Source organism: Hylobates moloch, unplaced genomic scaffold (assembly GCF_009828535.3).
Source record: "Hylobates moloch isolate HMO894 unplaced genomic scaffold, HMol_V3 SCAFFOLD_11, whole genome shotgun sequence".
Classification (NCBI taxonomy): Eukaryota; Metazoa; Chordata; class Mammalia; order Primates; family Hylobatidae; genus Hylobates; species Hylobates moloch.
In genome coordinates this window covers 106,265,760-106,286,408 of record NW_026652286.1, presented here as the reverse complement: position 1 = coordinate 106,286,408, position 20,649 = coordinate 106,265,760, and the positions used below count along the sequence as shown (strand labels likewise).

Sequence of the window (20,649 nt, the reverse complement as noted above, 5' to 3'; positions counted from 1 at the left end):
ATACCTAGGTGCTGTTTTGATCGCAGACCCTCCAAGTTCAGGGTATAGTTCAGTGGCAGCATAACTCAGCCAGCAAGGTGTGCTGCTTACAAGCATGTGTTAGGGAGGTCAAGCAGGCCGTTTTGGAGCAGGGGAAAGTTCTGGGGTTTCTCACATCCAGAGATACTGCCTCCCTGTGTAAACTGCCTGTGTAAACTGCTGTTCCAGAGGAAGGGACAGACTGGACCCTGAAAAGGAGAAGCAAAAACAAACAAACAAGCAAACAAAAAAAGAACAGAAGGAAGCCACAGGTATCCTTCTGTGGCCTTCTCCTCCTGAAGATTTCTGATGACTTCAGCAAGTTTCCGCCTCCTTGAGATCTAATCTGAATCTGTCCCTGCCTATGCTGTAATCACAGCAATTGTTTGAGCTTCTATAGCATCTTGCCTTGGTAGAGTTTCAGAATCCTGTGATTGTGGGGAACTGTCCAATTCTCCCTGCATCGTGGGTTAAAACTGTAACATGCCCATCTCCTTGCTGGGAAAACCAACTGCTTCCAAGTGCTGTTAATGGCCGAATGGAGGGTGGGGTGCAGATTTAAATGTCTGAGCTCTCCCCGTGGGTAGCAGTTCCTGCTCCATCCCTGCCTGGAGACTAGGAAGAAGGAAGAATGATAAGGAACTGGCATGGGCATTAGTCACATTTCTGCCAAGCAACCTTTCTTTCTTGGTGTGCCCTGAGCCCTGCTGGCAGTGCCAGGCCCTCTCCACTGCCCACCAAGGAGCTCGTGTGTGTTCACGTGTCCACGTGAGCCCCACACCAACATACTCAAACGGATAGCAACATGCAGGGCTGTGCTCCGGTGAGGGAGTGAGTGAGGGGCCGGCTTGGACTCCCCTTGGAGTCAAGCCTTCCAAGCAGGAAAGTCTCCTTCCGTCGCTCAGGAGAGTGGAGCCAATGCGTGCCTTGGAGGAGGTCTGCTCTGAGCCCTGTAGAGATTGGTGCTGATGATTCTCACCAGTTGTGTGTATGTGCAAGAAAAAAAATCAGAGACGCTGCCTGCCTGCTCCCATCTCTCGCGCTCTCTCTCTCTCTTCTGCTCTCTCCCTCCCTTTGCAAACATTGGATTTAAACCTGCTCAGAATTCAGCACAGAGGAAGGCAGCAGCGGTAGCAGCAGCAGAAGCAGTAGCAAGCCCGGCAGCTGAGAGCACCGCAGTGTCGAGATGTACCATCCTGCCTACTGGGTCGTCTTCTCGGCGACAACTGCCCTGCTCTTCATCCCAGGTACCGTACAGGGGAAGGCTGTTTTCTCTCCCTGGGTCGATTGTACGACGTGAGAGCAGGAGAGGCAGCGGGGAGATGGAGAGGCAAGGAGGAAGGGGTGAGGACGGGGAGTGTGAGATGCATGTGAGTGAAAGAGGTAGGCTTGCTGTGTGCACGCACACACACACTCCCTCGCTCACAGGCACGCAGATGCTTTCAGCACGGGATTTGCTCTCTATTCGGGGGATCCAGTGAGCTGGGTTCGAGATCTGCATCATGCTGTGAGGCACTGCTGTTTCAGTGAAAGGCACCAACTGGCATTAACCAGTTGTGGTCCTGGGGGTAGGAGAAGAGGGGTTTGAACTCCCAGCCATAAATCCTTCTTGCTGCCTATGTTGGGACCTGCAGGGTGGAAGGGGCACCCTCTCTTCTCTCTCAGTCATGGTGGTCTCTCTGTTTCTGAATCAGTCCAGATCTCTGCACTTCCCTGTCTCTCTCTCTGTCTCTTTTCTCTCTCTCTCCACCTCTCCCCACTCTCCTCCTCTCCCCACTCTCCTCCTCCCTCCCTTCCTTCGGAGCTGCTCTCCCCTACCCTCTCCCCCTGGAGCTCCTTCCCTGCCCCATCCCTCCTTCTCTGCTCACTCATCTGCTCCTGCATTTCTTGTTGTAACACAGACCCTCTACTGCCTGCCGTCCTTTCTTTATCCTTCCACCAAATGGGCAGATTATGCCCTTGAAATGTGGGATCCTCTCAGTATCTCCTTCCTGTTCCTTACATCAGGAATGTGAATTTCCCTTGGCAGAATTTGGAATGCCCCTGCTGAGGGAAGGTTGGAAATTTGGATTTGCCTGATTCTCCCCAGCCCCTTCCCCACCTTGTCTAATGATTTAAATGTGATCCCACCTCTCACAGCAGTTACTTGTTTGGGGAAAACAAGTCTGCAGTGACACAGGTAAGATGCTGCAATCCTACCAAAATGAGCCTAGCAGAAGCATTGCAAAATCCAAGGCGTCTTAATAGATTTGATAATTGCACAGGAGTCCTTTGCAAGCAGACAACTGAATGCCTGCAGGCATCTTTCAAACAATGCCAAAGGGGCTCGGTTATGCTTGCCAAGGTTTTAGGCAGCAGCAAAAGTGTCGGTTTTCATACCAAACCCCCCGCACAGTCAGGATCTCTTTTTTTCCCCCAAATTGAGATACATGCATTGACTTAAACATTAGCTTAAACCTAAATTTTCATACATATATACACAGACATGAATGCTAAGATTTTAAAACCTTACCTACCTTTTTATAGGTAAAACATACAATTTTATGTTTTTATAGTCAGTATCAGTTGGTAGGGTTTTGTGGGAATATTTTGAGTGTTGTTTTTAATAATATAATTCCCTGAGTAGTCCTAAGATGCCAAAGTGAAATCAGAAAAAATGGAAGTTTACTGGGGAGAAAGAAGAGAGGATCAACTAAAACAAGTAATCCAGCCTGTAATGTTGTGTAACACCCTATGAAGATGGCACTTTTTAAAGCAGGGACGGGCTCTGCGTAACCATGTTCCCAGCTGTTTGTTTAGGCTGACCAAGAAGTTCAGAGTGGGGGTTGTTGTTGCTGTTCTTCCAAATTCCAGCCGCATCCTAGGGGGTTCAGCCCGGCGGCTGTGCTCAGCGGGGAAGGCAGAGCCAGCGAACACTCAGTACCTGCCTGAGCCTGGTAGAGGGAGCCAGGTGGGTGCACGGGGTCCCCGCAGGAGAAGACAAACTTTCCTGCGTAGGCAAGTGCCCGGCTGGACGGCAGCTCCGGGGGGCCTCCTCATACCCGCTTCCCCTCCCCTCACTGTGTGGAGCAAGGATCAGGAACCCCATCCCGAGGGAGTCCTGGCTGTGTGGATGCGCCCCTCACGGCAGAAATCATAACATTACACTTTAGAAAGCAAGGCAGGGGGGTGAGCCCCAGTCTGCAGAAGCTGCATTGCAGCGCGCCCTGAAGGAGCCAGGAGCCAGGGTGAGACCTCCCTCTAGGGGTCCCGTGGCACTGCACTGGCGGGGAGCAGGCAGACCTTGCTTGCGGGAGAAGTACCCGAAACTAAAGCCGGCTGAGGGAAAGGAGGATGAACCTGCACCCCTGCCTGAACGTCCTGAGCGTGGTGGATGACAATGACAAGCTATCCCCCCGTCTTCCGGGGCAGGGCAGGGCGTGGACATCACTGCAACGTCCCCTCTTTCTGAAGAGTCTGTTACCTGCTTTGAGGGCTACTCTTATGCTAATTGTGTCAGGAGCCCGGTAAGAACAAGAACAGGGAGGAGAAAAAGTTAGCTTTAGAAGGTTTAAGTGAAAGAATGCTTCACTGCTTGAGGGGTTTCTGTGGGAAACCTGGCTGGATCCAGAAGTTCTGATGAGCTGCCATGGCTTGCTTGCGACTTCTCCTTTCTCTTTTCTTTTACTTCCTGTTACAGCTTTAGAATTTTTTTTCTTTGTTTCAAATGATGATGCTTTTTCTCCCACAGGGATTAATACCAGCTCGTTAGCCACTTACTTTCACTGCGTCTAAAAACCGAAGGCTGATGTAATAATGGAACCTTGACCTGGTTAGGCCTCGATGCCATTTTATTCTGCAGCTTCTATTTCTTGGTAAAACACATATCCATCCCAGAATAATTTTAAGGTTAATGCTGTTGTCGCCTGGTACCTTCCACGGGGAGACTGATGTCACAAATAGCTTTTCTAGGCAGAATTTCTGGGATGGAAAAGACAGTCACACGTGGAGACTGAGATGAGCCCACACCCAAGACAGGGCAGAGGGCCCGTGGCCAATTGACTTGTCATGCTAGAGGCACAGTCCGAGGCGCTGGACACCCCGGTGGGGGTAATTTGGTTGTTCCAGTAGGAGGAGAGAGATAGTCTGGGCTGGTGGCCTTCTTGACCTTGGGTCTGGGGGCTCTGTAGGAAGCAGGAAGCGAATACTGCTAGATATGTGCATCAGAATCACCTAGGAGGAGAGAGGCAGGTTAAAATGTGGAGTCCCTGTCCTCATCGCAGACAGAAGCATTTTGAACTAGCATCCCAGGTCCTTCTGATTACCTGCAAACCACTCTGTCTGTCACTTAAAACCTGTGACTGTGGCCTACAGTATTTGAGTATTTGAGTCAAAACCTGTCTTCTTGCCTTTTCTTCTCCAGCCTTGAGAAATGGCTTTGTGGCCATGAGGCAGGGTGGAGTAAGGGCAAGAAGACGTTGTCATTGCCAGCAGCCAAGGCTCGGTTCCTGAGGCGCAGTGCTGCCCAAGACCTTCCAGGGGCCAGCGCCATGATGCAAGGATTGCTAACCTGGAAGACTTCTTTGCTCAAATTCAGACCATGACTTCCTGTTTGTCCCCTTCTTCTTGGCCCATCCTGTTTGTATCTCCTTCGTCTTGTGACTCTAAGCAGGGAAGTTAGCCGGGAGGGGTCCCCATTTACCCAACCTGGATTGAGCTGTGTCTTCATGCACTGATCTGTGAGCCCAGGTTCTGGCTACAACTTCATCTCTTGCACCTTAAACGGGCTTTGCCTTTTTAGGGTCAGAAAACCCTGGGCTTGGATAGAAAATTCTCTGCGGTTTAGGATTCTTCCTTCTCTAGCACACACCTTCCTGCTTCTTCCTTCAGGGAAGTCCCCAGATCTTGAGTTTCTGAGCTGGGATGTTTGGCTTTGGGGTAAGGCCTGGGGGCGGGCTCTATAGCCAAATTTTGATGATTTCCTTTCCTGCTCCTTAGCCTCTCACCAGCCCAGAGCCGGGGAACCTGCTAAGAGTACCTGATGTGCACAAGGGGTCTAGTGGGGGAATCCATGCGCCAGACTCACTAAGAAAGAGATAGGAACAAGGATGGAGCATCTGGTCATGAGCAAGTCCTCATCATACTTTAGCCCATCATGGATTCATGCCATCATGTGGCCCTCAATCCCTTAAAAATGATTGACATGTTAATAAGGTTAGACTGCGTCGTCTGCATTCAGCATGGGCCCAGTGGCAATAGCAGGCACTGAGAAGGAGATAGCATCAGCTGCTTCATGAAGATGGCTTTTTCAGTAGCCTGGAACTGGGCAGCACTATTCAACCTGACATTAATCAGAGATCCCGATGGGCTTGAGGTTCTCCCGTGTTCCCTCGGTCCTGTCTGCCTTTGGGCTTTCTCGAATTCTTAGCACCCTTGGCCACATCTCTGTAATCTAGAAAATTACAGAAGGAGATTCTTTAAACAGCTGGCACTTGCCTGCATTTGTTGTCTAGCAGCTCTGGGCCTGGGTCTCCCATGCCAGCTACTGGGAACTATCTCTGGTGGTTACAGCCTCAAAACTGTCAGGGCTGCCTGGGGCTGAGTGCACTTCCCTTTAAGTGGGACTCCACCCAAGCCTCTAAGTATGCTGAAAGCTGAGCATGTTCTATTTGATTAGTTGCTCTTTGAGGCTTATTTCGTTTGTTCAAGGCATCCTCTAAGTCTCAGTTTACCAATCTGTAGAATGGGTTCCAGCCTTGTATGAACCTTGTTTCCAATTGGACAGAGTAGCTGAACACCTAGGTTAGATGATAGCAAATAAACATTTCTAAATTTTTATTTTACAAAAACTCATCCTGGTCCTCTAGGAATAGGGTAAAGAGAGAAGGCAACTCACATGTTGGAGAAGGGGGGAGGACATTCCTTATTGTTAAAAATGGGAGAAGATAAGGTAGAATCATACTGACCATATATGTATGTCTTTGTCACAGTTAGGAAAATTAGTAAAAGACAATCTACTCCTTCATTTATTGAACAAAACTTTATATAGGTTCTGATGAAACAATGCATTAAGATATTCTCCTGCCTCGAAAATCATTAATCCAGTAAAACAGGAAATTATTAAGTTTTTCTTCTTTTTGACCCCCCAATGAAATATGCATTCTGACTTTGAGCTTTTAGGTCTTAGTTATTCTGCTGTAGAAAACTAAGGCAACAGACATGGCACCTTTGGTCTCTCAAAACATTGCTTTGTGGCATATTTGGCAGGGTGCTAGATACATGGACTTGTAGGTCAGCCTTGGACAGCTCGAACTCCAGGAGCCCCATCTAATAGCCTTTGGCCTATGGGCACTGGCTTTTCTGATGCTGGTCCACTGGACAGGGACCCCCTCAGCCTGCAGCCCTGTTTGCAGATGGACTGCTGCCATCCGCCTGCAGCTGCCTGGGGCTGGAGACAGAGAGATATGGAAGCAAACTGTGATTCCTGTCAGTGAGCTCAAGTGTCAGCCCCCAGATGGTCTGTGGCTGCTGACAAGCCAGGCTGTCAGGAGCAGTGGATGTTAGCACCTCTGATACTGACTGGCACTTTCCAGACAGGGAGGGCCAGGCAGGTGGCTTCACCTTGGGGTGGCTCTGCTCTCCCACTCCTTCCGATCCCAGTCCTCAGTACAGGGCTAGGTCCTGAGGACATTTGTCCCTCTTGCCTTTTATGCTGTTGGTGGGAGACCCAGACTTAGAATTTGCTACTTATCTGCAAAGCCTTGGTTGCCTCTGCATTTTCCCTGAGGAGTGGGGATGGCTCTAACACAGTAGGGCATGGATGTAGTTCCACTTGCTGGATTTATACACCACTCACTTGATACCCCAAGATGGTGGTATTTGTATGGCTCAGGGAAGGATTAAAGGTAGCCCTGAGAAGGGAGCCAAAATAAATCCAAAACCAGAGAGAAGCTTGAAGATGAATGTGCTTGCTACCGCCTTCCTCTAAGCATGTGAACATACATTTCCTCCTCTCTTTCTCACCACCCTCTTGCCAACCATAGATGCATGCGCCTTCCTGCACACATATACACGCAAGGCACACATGCACTTCCAAGCCAGAGTTTAGCTACTCTCAAAATCACATTCACAGCTCTTTAAAGAAAGCAAGTCCTCCCTCTTGCCTTCTATATCTGCCTTTCCAGAACTCCCAACTCTAGCCCCCAGCCTTGGTGCTCTCCCTGTGGGCACACATGGCAGGAGGCCCACAAGCTGCCTGTGCCAGACACGGCCATACATGTGTGAATGCTTCTTCCTAGCAACGCAGAGATTCCCTGCACATCCACCCACTCGCCTCTGCGCCCCAAAGCCAGTAAGTAGGTGCTAGAGGCAGGGTTTGTGCTTGTCTCCCATCACCTCCCGTCCCCACCCCCACCCCAGACCTCTTGGTTTGGAGAGGCTGGGGACCATCCTGCAGTCACTAGAATAACTGAATTAAAAGTTTACAAAATGCTTTGAGAACCCCTCGGGCAATGTGCTGGGTAAGTGCAAAGGATTATCATTATGATGCAGGCGCATTCTCGTTAATGAGTGGAGATGCTGTGCTGAGAGACCCCTGGAAAGGCCAAGATGAATCGATGCAGTAGGACACAGGCCATTGATTGGAATGGCTGCTTGCACTTAGCATGGGAAATGATAAGTGACAATCAGATTGCACAGTGAACTCCAACGTGGAGAAAACCAGGCTCTCTGGCACTTCAAGGGGCAGAGTCTCTCAAATGGCCTGAGCGGTCATTCTTGAACCTCTATTCCTGGGGAATTTACAAATGGTATTTTGCCACACTTGGGAATTACTAATGGTTTTAGAAACACAGTGGTCTCATTCCTTATGGATCACCTGGAAAAACTTATCTTTGGTCTCTTTTGTTCCTCACTAAGAGACTGTGAGGTAGGCAGGGTAGATGTCGCCCTATTGTGATCTGATCTTCGCATTGCCTAAAACCCTATGTAGACTTCTGGTTGACTTTAGAATAGACCTCAAAACACTTCAAATGACCCACAAGGCCATGATCTGGCCCTGCATCTGTCTAGCTTCATATCCAGCTCTCTGCCTTTCCAGCTCTGGGCTTTAGTCACTCTGGACCATCTCATTTCCGCAGACAAGGCATGTTCCCTCCTTCCTCAAGGGCTTCACCTGTCAGGTGACCTGAGCTTCGAAATTCTGATCCTCTTATCATAATTTTTTATGGCTACACATCCTTTCCATCCTTCAGAACTCTGCATAAATACTGCTTTCCCAGGAGATCATTCTTTATGCTTTAAAAAAGGCGAGGCCTCCCTGTCTATTGTGCAAGTCCTCGGAACCAGGCTTCTCTTTTCTAAAACTGTGAGTCCATATATTTCAAGCTAATTCTTGGTTTTATGTCTCTCTTTCCTCCCTAGACCATTGTTTATACAGGCAGAGACCACACCTGTTTTGTTCTCCAATATATTCTCAGTGTCTAGCATGGGTGGGAGAGAGCAAGTGCTCAAACAGATTTGTTGAACAAATGAACGAGAGAATGAATGAATGAATAAATAAATAGTGAGTGCTCACTTACTTTAGGCAATCATTCTGTTCCATCCCACTGAGTCCTCAAAGGTGTTGAGGGTTGGCCTGCCCAGCAGCTTGTCCTCTGTGGGCAAGAAGAGGGCAAAAATGAGGGCAAGAAGCTTGGGGATGTGGCTCGCTTCTGAGAGATGGGAATGTGCAGGGAATGCTTATAATGATTACTCATTCCAGTGTTCTTGCTTGTCAATAAACACCAGCTCTGAGCTAGCGACCAAACACACATGCAGCAGCACAGAGCTGGAGCAGCACACTTTTGGATCTCACATCGCACACTGCGACAGACACGCCTGAGAGTGCGAGTCGTTCCGTAAACACAGATGTGGGCCCTAATGTGGGCTATTGGTTTAATACAAACTAAAATTACTCAGCACATTTAATCAGGGTGTCTGCTGAAATGGCCCCAATTATTTGAAATTTAGAATCATGCCCATGGTGCTAACAAGTAAAAACTGTACCAATCAAAAGGAGAATTCTGTTGTTCATAAGAAGTACAATGTTGGGTTAGAGATACAAAAATGCAATGGCATAGTAGAGGGTCATGAATGGTCAATCAATGCTTAAACAGGTTGATGTTCATACAGAAAAGGTAAAAAGCAGCTTAGCAAATCACAGCATATAAAAAAGGGTGCTGGGTCACTTCCTGCACCTACTCACTTATTACAGTCTGGCCTATTTCACAGTCTTGCTATTATATGGCCGTGGGCTTCTGAATGGCGGAGATCCTGACTTATTCATCTCTGAATACTCTACAGTACCAAGCACATTTATTTATTCAACATGTGATTTATTGAGTGATTACTATGTGACAAATACTATGCTAGACATTGGGAATGTATGCCTGAACAAAAATTGCTATGGTTCCTGCTCTCATGAAGTTTACAGTCCAGAGGGAGAGATAGACATGCATCAAACAAACACCCATATAATTGTGAAATCACGACTGAGATAAAACTATGGAAAGGGAGGTGTGTGGTGCTGTGATTGTCTATCAGGAGAGCTTGATCTTGCCAGGGAGCCTGGCGAAGCCTTGGTTATGAAAGTGACAATTGAACAGAGATATGAAGGAGGAGGAGTAGAAATTATCCAAACCCAAAAGCAAAGACCAAAGAAAGAGGCAGAATGAATAGGATGGGCAGAAGTCCCGTAGCATGAAGAATCAGAGCACATTCTCCCACCTGACTGGAGTGTAGAGGAAGAAAGCATGGGCCAAGTTGAGGCTGGCAGCCTGGTAAGGGGTCAGAAGATGAAGGCAGCCCTTGAAGGTCATGTGAATCATTTTGGTCTTTATCCTAGAAATAATGGAACTCCGTTGATGTGATTAATGATTTACATTTTTTATTCTTGTTCTTGTTGCAGTTTGCAGAATGGATTGGGAGAGAACAAACCAGGAAGGGGGAGACTAATGGGAAGACTACTGTAGTAGTTCAGGCGAGAGATGGCTGTGCCTTGGAACTTAGGAAATATTGGTTGGAATGGAGACATGAATGCACTTGGGAGCCTTTAAAGGAAAGTTGTAGGTGGGAGTCAGAATCTGCAGAACTGAAATCTAAGTCTCCCCATTGTCAGCACTAACACCCCGGGAGAGTGCTGAGAAGAGTGTCTGTCCTCAGGTTCCTGCTTGTATGCTATCTCTTTCGGTTTAGGTGTGATCTTGTCCTAGCACAAGGAATAGGTTGTTTTTAGAAATCCCATACTTCTTGGCAGTCTAATAATGTCAGTCTCTTAACTGGTGCCCTCTCTGGGTTTAATGTAGGGCTTAAAATTGAATAACTCAGTTTCTCTACCCTTCAAAAATATTACAAAAAGCCCTAGTTGTGTTTTGTCTCCTGGATTCTGCCTGTGGTTGTTTCCTCCTGGAAGAAACCAGGCATCTTAGAAATGCTCTAATTGGACCCCAAAGTAGCTTGTGGCCACCAAGATGCAACTACTTCACAAATATTATCATGATGCAAAGCATGTATGACTTCCCCATGGCCCACCGCCTGGACCCCTCTGAGCAGAGAGTGGCATCTATGGCTGGCTCCCTACAAACATTTTTTAAATTGTAGTAATTCATTTAAAAAGTGAAAGGTCCTTGGAATCAAAAGGGACCTTGGAAATTGTCTAGTTGAGTGCTTTCATTTTATAGATGAAGCACTCGGGCAAAAGGCATCTGAGTGTCTTACCTGAAGTCACATAGTCAGATAGTGACTGAGTCCCCTCTTGAATACAGCTCTTCTCATCACTTGTCGGGTGTCATATCAACATCATAGTGAAGGGCTGAACTGAACTTTGCCTCTCAATCTGGTACCCTGCTGGAAAACGGACCTATAACCTTGGCCATTACTGTGTTCCCTTGAAGCTCTCTCACCTTAGTGTACAAAGAACATTGTGGAACAAGGTAGCTCCAAGCTCCCTCTTACCCAAAGATTAGAATCCAGGTCAAAAACAAACAAACAGAAGCCCTGTCTCCTTCAGTGGCATTTGCATACTTTGAATGACCTTTGTAATGATCTGGGAGACTTCCAGAAATACTTTGATCCTTGATATACAGAAGAATATGTTCAGGGTAGTACAATACCAAATGCCAGATATGTGTCAACTTGACTTGTTTGGTCTACACACCATGACAGGTACCTGATTTTATCATCATTACACTATCAAAACATCTATTTTTAAATATCTGTTTGGGCTTGGCTCTGCACTAAGCCAAGAGAAAATCTATACTGAGAATCCCACAGTCTCTATATTAATGATTCATGTTAAATGGTGGCTTAGAGTGTACAAATCACATACATGTATAGCATGACTATTTTGTGTGCTACTAAGGGAAAGAGCCCAATGCACTAGGTCTTCTTACCTCCCTCTTACTAATACCACCACACTGCCTTCACAGTTGACAACATAGACACGGGTGCAATCAAAACAATAGGTCCAAAAGAGCTGCAGACAAATGTAGAACAGGAAGCCAGAGTTCAGACTCAAAACCATGCCAGATATGGTCAGATGGTAGCAGGCTGAAACAGGACAGTGGGGAGGCCAAGCCCCTGTGGGAATTTCCGTTCCTAGGAAGAAAGACCTACAGAAGCCTTTGGCTTCTCTGAATAAGCTAACCTGGTTCTCCTGAACAGCCCAGTGCCAAGGGATTTCCCATACCCCTCAAAGAGAGGAGGATGTTGGAAGAGAGAATGTGGCAGATGGAAATAGCCCATCAGCTTACAGGCTCCAAGAGAAGCTGGAGTTTCCTTGGGAGTCCCCTGGCTTTATCCCATGGAGGAGAGAGTGCCCAGTCTTACTTGGCACTGGGATGGATGCCTCTTTGGGTGAAGCCCAGATGGGAAGGAATGATGAAAACCACTATCAGGATTTTGCATCTGTTTCTGGGGGGCCCCACCCTCCTTTTGTTTGATGTGAATTCTTGAGAGTCAATGGATACTACCTTATAACTGCCATCAGTTTAGCCCACAATGTCCATGAAGATTGGGCCACTTCTTTGTTATGGTCCAGATGACTGTTTCTTTTCTTCTTTCACTTAAATTACTTATTTTTAAAGCAAAAAATTAGCTGTCCTGCCGCCACCTTGTGGAAGGAAGCACTGACTTCCTGACCCAGGACATGGCCTCTGACTTTGCCTCTCAGCTTATGAACCCAGTGATCTTGGGCAAGCAGTTTAATGTATTGAACACCTGTGATTCTCTCTGTAAAATCCAAAAGAACTGTTTTGCCTAATTCCCAAGTGGACCCAAAGGTCAGGAGAGGAGCCAGATGGACACACCCCTTCTGAAGTGCTGTGCAGTTCCAGGTTGCCAGGTCTCCTTGCCTTGCTTCAGAAGGCAACTCTTCTCTGGGCATTTCTCTCTCCATTTTCTGTGACTTCCTCTCTCTCTGGCTAGGACGGCTTGTGATGATAACTAGCAGTGGAGTGCATGCCAAAGAGTCTGTGACTCTTGTTTTGGAGCAGGAGGCCTATCCAGGGAACTCCTGCATTCACTTCCCAGGCATGAGTCAATGTTTGGTTTGCCTCTTTTTTCCCATGGAGAACACTGGGAAGTGGCTTATGCTTCCCCAGCTGAGCCCTGCCGGAGAACGTGGACTTTGCCATTTGGGTTGTGATGCGAGACCTGAAATGGGTTCAGAAAGAGCTCCAACATGGGGCCTCAAGTCAAGCTAAAAGTGCTCTCTGGCTCCGTGAAGACCAGGCCTGGCTGATAATGCCTGCCTCTTACAGTTGCAGTCACTACTAAAAGTAGAACTTCAGGGAATGGTGTTTGGCTGCAGAATGTTCTTTTGTGGAAAGAGGGGTCCTCTTTGACACCCACTGAACAGGTTTTAGAAAGGGGCCTGACTGATTTCTGTACACATGGGCCGATGAGTGCATCCCTAGAGGTGAGATTCGTCTTTGCCCAGGCCCAAGGGGAAACCACAACATCATCTCAGGTCCCCACAAAGCCTTGCACCCATGCTGTGCTAAGTCCAGAATGAGCACCACTGATTTAGCACCATTGTTTTTCTGCTTGTGTGGGAGAAAGGGGCTGCCTTTCTGGGATCAGTCATATACCCATCTTGTACTCTGCCCTAATCCAGCAGACTCAGCTTCTTGGGAGCCTCAGAAAAAGACCCAGCTCGAGCAGGGATAGTGAGCTGGCCTGCAGTTCTGAAAATGGCCCTCGAGACCAGGAACCTCCCACGCACACTGCACTTGGGAGGAGTCCTTCTGTCTGTGTTACCAGGCTGTCTTCTGGGCAGCAAAAGCCCGCAGGACTTCAGCATAAACTGGGTCTCCGGAGGACAGTGGAGCTCTTTGTACCTTACCCACACACTGACTCTTTGTCTTGCCTGGGGTGGGGTGGAGAGCTGCTCTAACCCTCCTTCGGGACTAGAATATTCATTCTTCATTATGTCTTAATATTCATAAAGGTCTCTGAGCCTCACTTTGTATGGGCAGACTCTCAGAGACGTAAGGTGGCACCATCTAGCTTTGGTTGTGAGCTGCTCAGCACCCAGCCCCAGGTCTGTCTCACATGCAGCAGAAGCTATGTTGATGTGGTCAAATTTCATAGAAACAGTGGATGCTACTTTAGAAGGCAATTAGACACAGCTAAGCTTGGCTGGTTGAAGTCAGGTTTGTCTGGCAGGCACATGTGCCTGTAGATTAGAGGTGTGGGAGAAGCCATTGACATTTTTACGCAGTCAGTATTCCAGAAGCACCATTGCAGCATGTGTGCCTGGGAGGGCAAGAGGTTTGTTTGTTATCGAAGTCGTATTTTATGCTGTGGCTGAGGAGCAGAAACACAAGGGAGTTCGGGAAGTTAGGGGAGATGGGAGAAATCAAGGAAGATGCATTATAGCTTTTTTTCCCCTGGTAAAAGCATCTTATAATCTTGATTCCCCTTTATTTTCAACTGTTCATGATTATTTTTTAGCTACATTTTGGTGGTGACATCTGGGAACAGAGTGACTGTGACAGATTTCTCAGTAAAGTTTCCCTCGTCCTTCTGTTGTGTCTCTCCCAGATGCTGGCTGTAGGACTTGCTTCATCATCAACAGATCTCGCACTTAGGTCTATGGCTGGACTTTATTTTTCTCAAATAAATTAATACATAAAAATATCGTAATTATGCTTTCAAAATTTCCTGAAGTCTCCTCTTTTGTATTGCATTGAACATTTGGTGGTAGGTGGCAGAGTGAAGCCAGAAAGCCAAGGTTCGAACTAGGCGGAAAGTTAGGAAGAAAGTGGGACTAGGAGTGTCTGGAAGCCAGAGACAAGGAAGGGCAAAGGTGAAGCCCAGCCCACCCAGCACAAGGGCTGCTGGGACAGAGATGGAGGCAGAAGATGAGTCAGCAACCCCGCAAGGGGAGCTCGCAGCGCACCAGGGAGAAGGAATCCTGAGCCCTCAGGGTGTTCCTGTGCGGGGCCGAGGACCTCCCGTGTTGAAGACGAGGAGGGAGGCTTTCAGGGACTGTCACCCACAGGGCAGGCACCTCTGTGGGCTGCTCCTTGCCTGACATACCAGAGGGCAAGCTGCAGCAATTAGACATGGCAGAACCCAAGGGGGCGGGCACAGGGCATCTCAGCATGGACAGCGGCTGCCGCAGATCTTCCGGCCTGCCACTGTTCACAGCCCAGCCCCCAACACACCAGGACCTGCCACGGTCCAGGCCCCAGCCCCATACACACCAGCACCTGCACACTGCCCAGCCATAGGCACACATACACCTGTGCATGCAAATTTATATGCACACACTCACACACACACTTGCATACACACCCACACCCGTGCACTTGCATACACACCCACACCCGTGCATGCAAATTTAAATGCACACACTCACACACACACTTGCATACACACCCACACCCGCACACACTTATACACAAACATCCATGCACACACACTTATACACACAAATACCCATAGCTGCCCACACTGACACACAAACCCATCCATGCACATCCCTATGCACAAACACACTTATACACACACACCATGCCTGCAAACCACCCACCGATATGAGCACAAACACACCCCCCCACACACACTTATACATCCTCCCACATTACACACATACATACCTTGCCTATATCCACACACACCACCCACCCTCACCCACCCATATACATGACACATGCACACTCATCTCCACACACGCCACACATACCTATGCACACCGCACTCCTCTTGTGAACCTGTTTTTGCTCATGAGGGGTCTTTTGGAGGCTGTCTCTCTCTAACATCAGAGGCAGAAGTGCCATGGGACTCTTCCTCGGAACTGGCAGTGCTAGAGAAAGAGACTGCTTCCTGGGCATCAGAAATGGAGAAATTTAGGACCCCAGTCATCCTCCTTGCCCATTCTGTGCCTGGTGCTCAGCAAGGTGCACAGCCTTGACCGTTCCCACTCTGCACACACGGTGGTCACGAGCGCCCCCTGAAAAAGCAGCTGTGGTTGCTCATTCACTCACTCTGGCTCAGAAAACTCCTCCAGTTCTTACCTCCCTTCTTCAGAAACACCTTGTTCTTGCTGAGATGTGTCCCTCCATTCAGCTCTGTGGCCTGGTGCTGCTCACTGCTGCTCGGACCCTGGCACTGATGGCTTTGCCCAGGACTCAGCCCGGCTCTAATTAGTTTTCTGTCCCCTAAGACGATGCCTCTCAGGTCGCTTCCCACAGCCCCTTGTCCTGATGCCTGGGTTTCTGTCTGTGCAGTCCAGACCCCCACTACCCTAGCGGTAAGTATGGGGGAGTTGCCCCCACTCCCTGTTGCCCTTCATCAACCAGTGGAATTCCGCTTTTATTACACTAGCAGTACACGATCACTTTCCACTATTAAAAAATTAAGACCCGCTGTACTATCAGTGGGCTCCCAAATTCTTGTTTATGAGCTCCTATGGTTTTTACAAAAAACATTTTAAGCATGCACATACAATATATATTTATGCATGTATAAATGATATATATGCTACTACTACACATGTATAGAAGTATATAATCACTACACATTTTTCCTTATATACAATGATAAAAAGAGTAAGATAAAATAGATGAAAATAGGAATTCTGATATTCCTTCCTTTCACATCCGTGTATCACTCAGAAGACCCTTGTGGACAAGCACCACTTTGGAGACCATTGCAGAGAGTCACGCCATGTGACTGGGAACGGAGTCCAGAGAGAAATGTCGAATCATTCTTGGGAAGATGCGTCTAATGGCTTGGCTCTGACTGCCTCCCTCTGGGACTTTGCGTGGGGATGTGTCCTTGGCCACAGCTCACTCTGGATGCGGGTACAATGCCGTTGCTACGGAAGACCCCATCTTGTGGCAGCTGTAATGTTCTTCAACAATGCTAGCTTTGTGGTAAAAATGAGTAACACATCAGTGAATACAGACCTGCATCCAGAATATTCTGTTTATATATATAAAAAAAGACCACTGAAGGGAAATAAATGCAAAACAGTCTTTGCGAGAAGAAAAGGCCAAGGACAGGGACCATCCATCCCCGTGGCTTGTAACTCTCCATCTCCAGGGTTCTCCGCCTTCTCCCGCTCTGTCCCGGCTCTGCACCAGGGACCATCTACCCTGGGGACACTGAGGCTTTAGCTTTCCTGGTTTAGGCTGGAAAGCACCCTTGCGCCTGAGGAGAAATTCAGCTGACGTAGAGTTGGAATTTTTCAAAAGAGGTATTAAAACATACTCATGGAGATACACAGAAAAGAGCAAAACTCGGAAAAACTAGGAGTCGATGCCTCTTCTTAGCATAGTTTTTATCCTGAAGTGACTGGAATCCAGCCCCAGCCCCGGCAGCGGTGGTGTGAGTGTGTCCCCAGATCTTTGGCTATGGGAAGTGTGACTGAGCAGGAGCCTCCGATGGGGCTCTCCGAAGCCCCTGGCTGTGACGGTTCCAAGGTTGGGTCCTCTCAGCCACTATCTGGCCATAACAGAATGCAGTGGAGATACTAAGTCAGGCCCACTGGTGGGAGATGCGTCTCCTCTGATGGAGACTGACACGAGGCCTCCCCGGGTGCCTCGGAGCCTTCCCCAGAGCTGCACTGTGCTGTCTGCCTCCACCCACCAGCTGCCGGCCTTGCTCTCCCTCAGCGGGGGCTGCAGTCTCCAAGCTCTCCCAGCTCTTATGGCTCCTGCCCAGCTTCTCTCCCAGTTGTTTCTCCTGATAAGCGCCTTACACACGTAGACCTGTCCTCATGTCTGGTTGTTGGAGGATGAGGCTGGCGTTGTGTTAAGCAGGCGTGGGAGCCAGCGCTGGACTCCATTGATCAGTTTCTGGTCTGTTATTTGCTCAACTGCTCACTCCGCGAAGTTGAACTAGGACTCACTAATGGCGCTGTGAGGACTGGGAAATCATTAAGATCGGTAGAAATTTTTTTTTTTTTTTTTCCTCTTCTTGGCAGAATCCAGGAGCCCTGGCCCTTGGAGAGCCTGCCTTGACCCTTGAGGAAATTAAAAATTTTTTAACATGTTCCCCCAAATTTCTCACTTGAGTTTCTGGCTTTTCTGGACTGATCATAAAGGTACTTCCTTTCCCTCTTGATGCACCCTAAGTCCATTAAAATCCATCTTCTCTGTATTCCTCATATTCCTGGTTGGTTACCTGGGGCGTAGTCACTGTTTGGCTCATAAAGCTGGTCTACCCTTCAGTAATGTTCCTGTTCTTGATTGTTATGGTTTTGTATTAGCTTCTCGAACTTGATTTTTCTATTATCCCTATGGCATGGCTTCTCAACCCTGGCACTCTTGACGTTTTAGGCACAATAGTTCTTTGTTATGTGAATTTCCTGTGCATTGTATGATGTTTAGCAACATCCCTGGCCTCCACCCACCAGATGCCAGTGGCACCTTTTGAGCCGTGACAGCCCAAGATGTCTCTAGACACAGCCAAATGCCCCCTGGGGAACAAAATCATTTCTGGTTGAGAACCACTGCTCTGTGATTTTAAATGGTCAGTGCGGTATCCTAGCAACCCCTCTAGCTGAAGAGAGTTGTCTTCCTCCCAGCTGGTGGAAGATGGCCTTCTCTTCTTGTATTACAGGACTGCACCTCTGACCTGCTCTGGTTCAAGTCTGTGAGGAGCTTCTGGTTCTCAGCTTATCTGTTTCCCAGGAAATTCAGTTTATCCAGAACCTGTGAATCAAGTCATCAAATTTTTCATCTTTTCCAGATGCTCTTTAATGAATACTTTTTAGGGATTGCTAATAAGATGAACATATTTGATAGTAACACTATTAGGTATAACAGTAGGGTTGTTCTAGAGTGGTATATCTGGAATAAATTAGATATGAGAAGGCTTGCACCAGAGCTGCATTATTAATTTAGCTGGACTGACTCTCTCAATGAGCATGTGATTTTTACTGGGCAAATGGTTCCAGCAACTTTCTTTAGGGTAGACTTCAATATTTTAGTCTACTATCTTGAGGGTACGCAGGAGTGAGGGTGACAGCTCAGACACATTTCCTATAGACAAAAACATAAAGCTAAGCTAAAAGGCAGTATTTAAAATCAGTGGGTTATAAATAACACTGCAGACCTATGTACAGTTATGGCAATAGAGTTTTGAGATCAATTAAGAGTACTGAGCCAATTTGAAAAGAAAGGTGTCTCCTACCATAAAAAAGTGAGAATTGTCCTAAATATTTAAAAAAAGACTCTTGACTTTAGTCTTTAGGTTACTTCTAACCTAAAGGGGTCGTTGGCAGGACATTCAGAGTACCCTGTGTCTCCCTGCAATAATTTCAGTAACAGCAGATGCCAAGCACTCCAGACAAGGAGGAAGGGAGCACACATGGGCAGCTGACATGGAGCTGGCAAACAGGAAATAAGAGTGTTTGGTTTTTCCCTCTCTCTTCAGTCCCTTTTGGGAGAGACTTAGGAGCTAAAGAATCAAGCCCACATTCCAGAGGTCAGTGTCTCCAAAGCTCCAAAACTAGGGAGCAGCCAACTCGCCTCCCTTGCACACAATCGCTGCAGAAGGCATATGTGAAGGTTATTTGACCAGTATCCCCTTTATTGGCTCCTCATTGCATCAAAGCCTCTTATGATCCTTGTTACAAACACTGACAATGCTGTATCTCCAAGGTCTTGCAGATGCCAGGTGATGTGAACCATTACCACAGTTTTGGGGTGTCTTTGTTTTCGTTTCTTGACCAGCCTTGAAGTGTCTCTTTATCTTGCATAATTTGCTCTCCAACTCTCTGTGGCAGACTTCTCCACAGCCCTAGAGGGGCTTGGTGTGTAGGGACTGACCCTTTGGGATACTGAATCATGATTTTTTTCCTGTATTCAACTGACCTTGCTGGCTTGATTTCTTTGCTGCTGTGTTCCTGACAACAATTTTAGATGCTAAACTCTTAATCTCTATAATGCAGCTCATGAATTAAGATCTTTTCATGAACCATTATAAATGCCAAATTTAGTTTAGATAAAAGCTACTTCCTTGCAAAGCTCCATAGGCAACAACTGATTCTACAAGGTCATTATGCAACAGGTATCAGTTATGCACTCACTTTCTACCAGGCACGAGAGGCTCAGGATGGCGAGACGTCTAAGACAAGGCCATTCTCCTTGAGTGCGTCATTCAGGGACACACAATCCTGTGAACACATTAACAAAACACAATGTACTGCCTCTGCAGTCTTGCATAAACAATCCTATGGAAGCGCAAAGAAGGAAGAAACTAGCTCTGCCAGGTTTCATCAAGGAGGCTTCCCAGATGAGGTGACATTTGAGTTGGGTTTTTAAAGGATGAGAATTGCATTAACCACATGCACTGATGTTTGGGGATTGGCTGGGAAACAGGAGACAGGGGGTAAAGCAGTGGAAGAAAGGAGTAATCCAAGCCAACTTTCAAATTGCAGTGTTGAGAAAAATGGCAGTGCTCTGTGATCTAAGCAGTAACACTCTTGTCATGCTGAAGATTTGGTTTGTGTTATTTAAATGTCAGAAAAATTATGAATGGGGCTGGTGAAATCTGAACTTTTAATAACCCCACACGTTTCTCAATGTCCATGTTATAAATGGAGTCAAAGGTGTGAGAAACCATTTTTTTAAATGTTTGGGGCTTCTCATATTATCAGAGGCATGGTGAATCTCTCCTCATATTCTTCTGTTGTGTTTACTCCCAGAGGGAATTGCTACCTCTAGGTTTATAAATTCCAGACAGCGGGTCCAATAAGAAGAAATTCAGCTTTATGCATTGAAAGGTTTGTATGTAGAGTGTGCTCAAATTTCAGGATAAAGGCATATTTAGTTGCTCATTGACTTCTTGAAAATGGGTTTACATGGTGTGATATTGTGATATAATAAGAAATATATATTGGTCTCTGCCCTGGTTCCTGAGACAAAGCTGCTAATATCCTTGTAGATAGGGGTCCTAGGAGAATCTTCTGTTCTAATATTTGGTCTTTGGCTCTGGTTTCTGACATGGAACTCCTAAGACCTTCCTAATTTCCTGAGTGATAGGCTAGTCTGACTCAGAGATCCTAAATACCTCAGAATATCCTGGAGGATAGGAACACCTTTTTGTCCCAATGAGGCAACTCTTTGGTAGGCTTCTGGATGGACTCACAATGGGATC

At 47.3% G+C, this 20,649-nt stretch overlaps 1 protein-coding gene and 1 long non-coding RNA gene across 3 annotated transcripts in view; one reads left to right on the top strand and one right to left on the bottom strand.

The window, feature by feature from the left end:
* The first annotated feature begins 832 nt into the window (after window positions 1-832).
* OPCML (opioid binding protein/cell adhesion molecule like) overlaps window positions 833-20,649 on the top strand; it is a 1,137,420-nt gene continuing 1,117,603 nt past the window's right edge. For both annotated transcript variants that reach the window (XM_032167929.2, XM_032167925.2), the window contains exon 1: window positions 833-1,265. In XM_032167929.2, coding sequence (XP_032023820.1) covers window positions 1,205-1,265 — 61 coding nt within the window. In that variant the 5' untranslated portion in view covers window positions 833-1,204. The remainder of the gene's footprint in view (window positions 1,266-20,649) is intronic.
* On the bottom strand, window positions 5,249-19,819 carry LOC131384625 (uncharacterized). Its single transcript, XR_009215655.1, has 4 exons — window positions 19,580-19,819; window positions 10,753-10,878; window positions 8,577-8,651; window positions 5,249-5,449 (listed from the first exon to the last, which is right to left on the bottom strand). It is a non-coding gene; the product is annotated as an uncharacterized LOC131384625 (long non-coding RNA).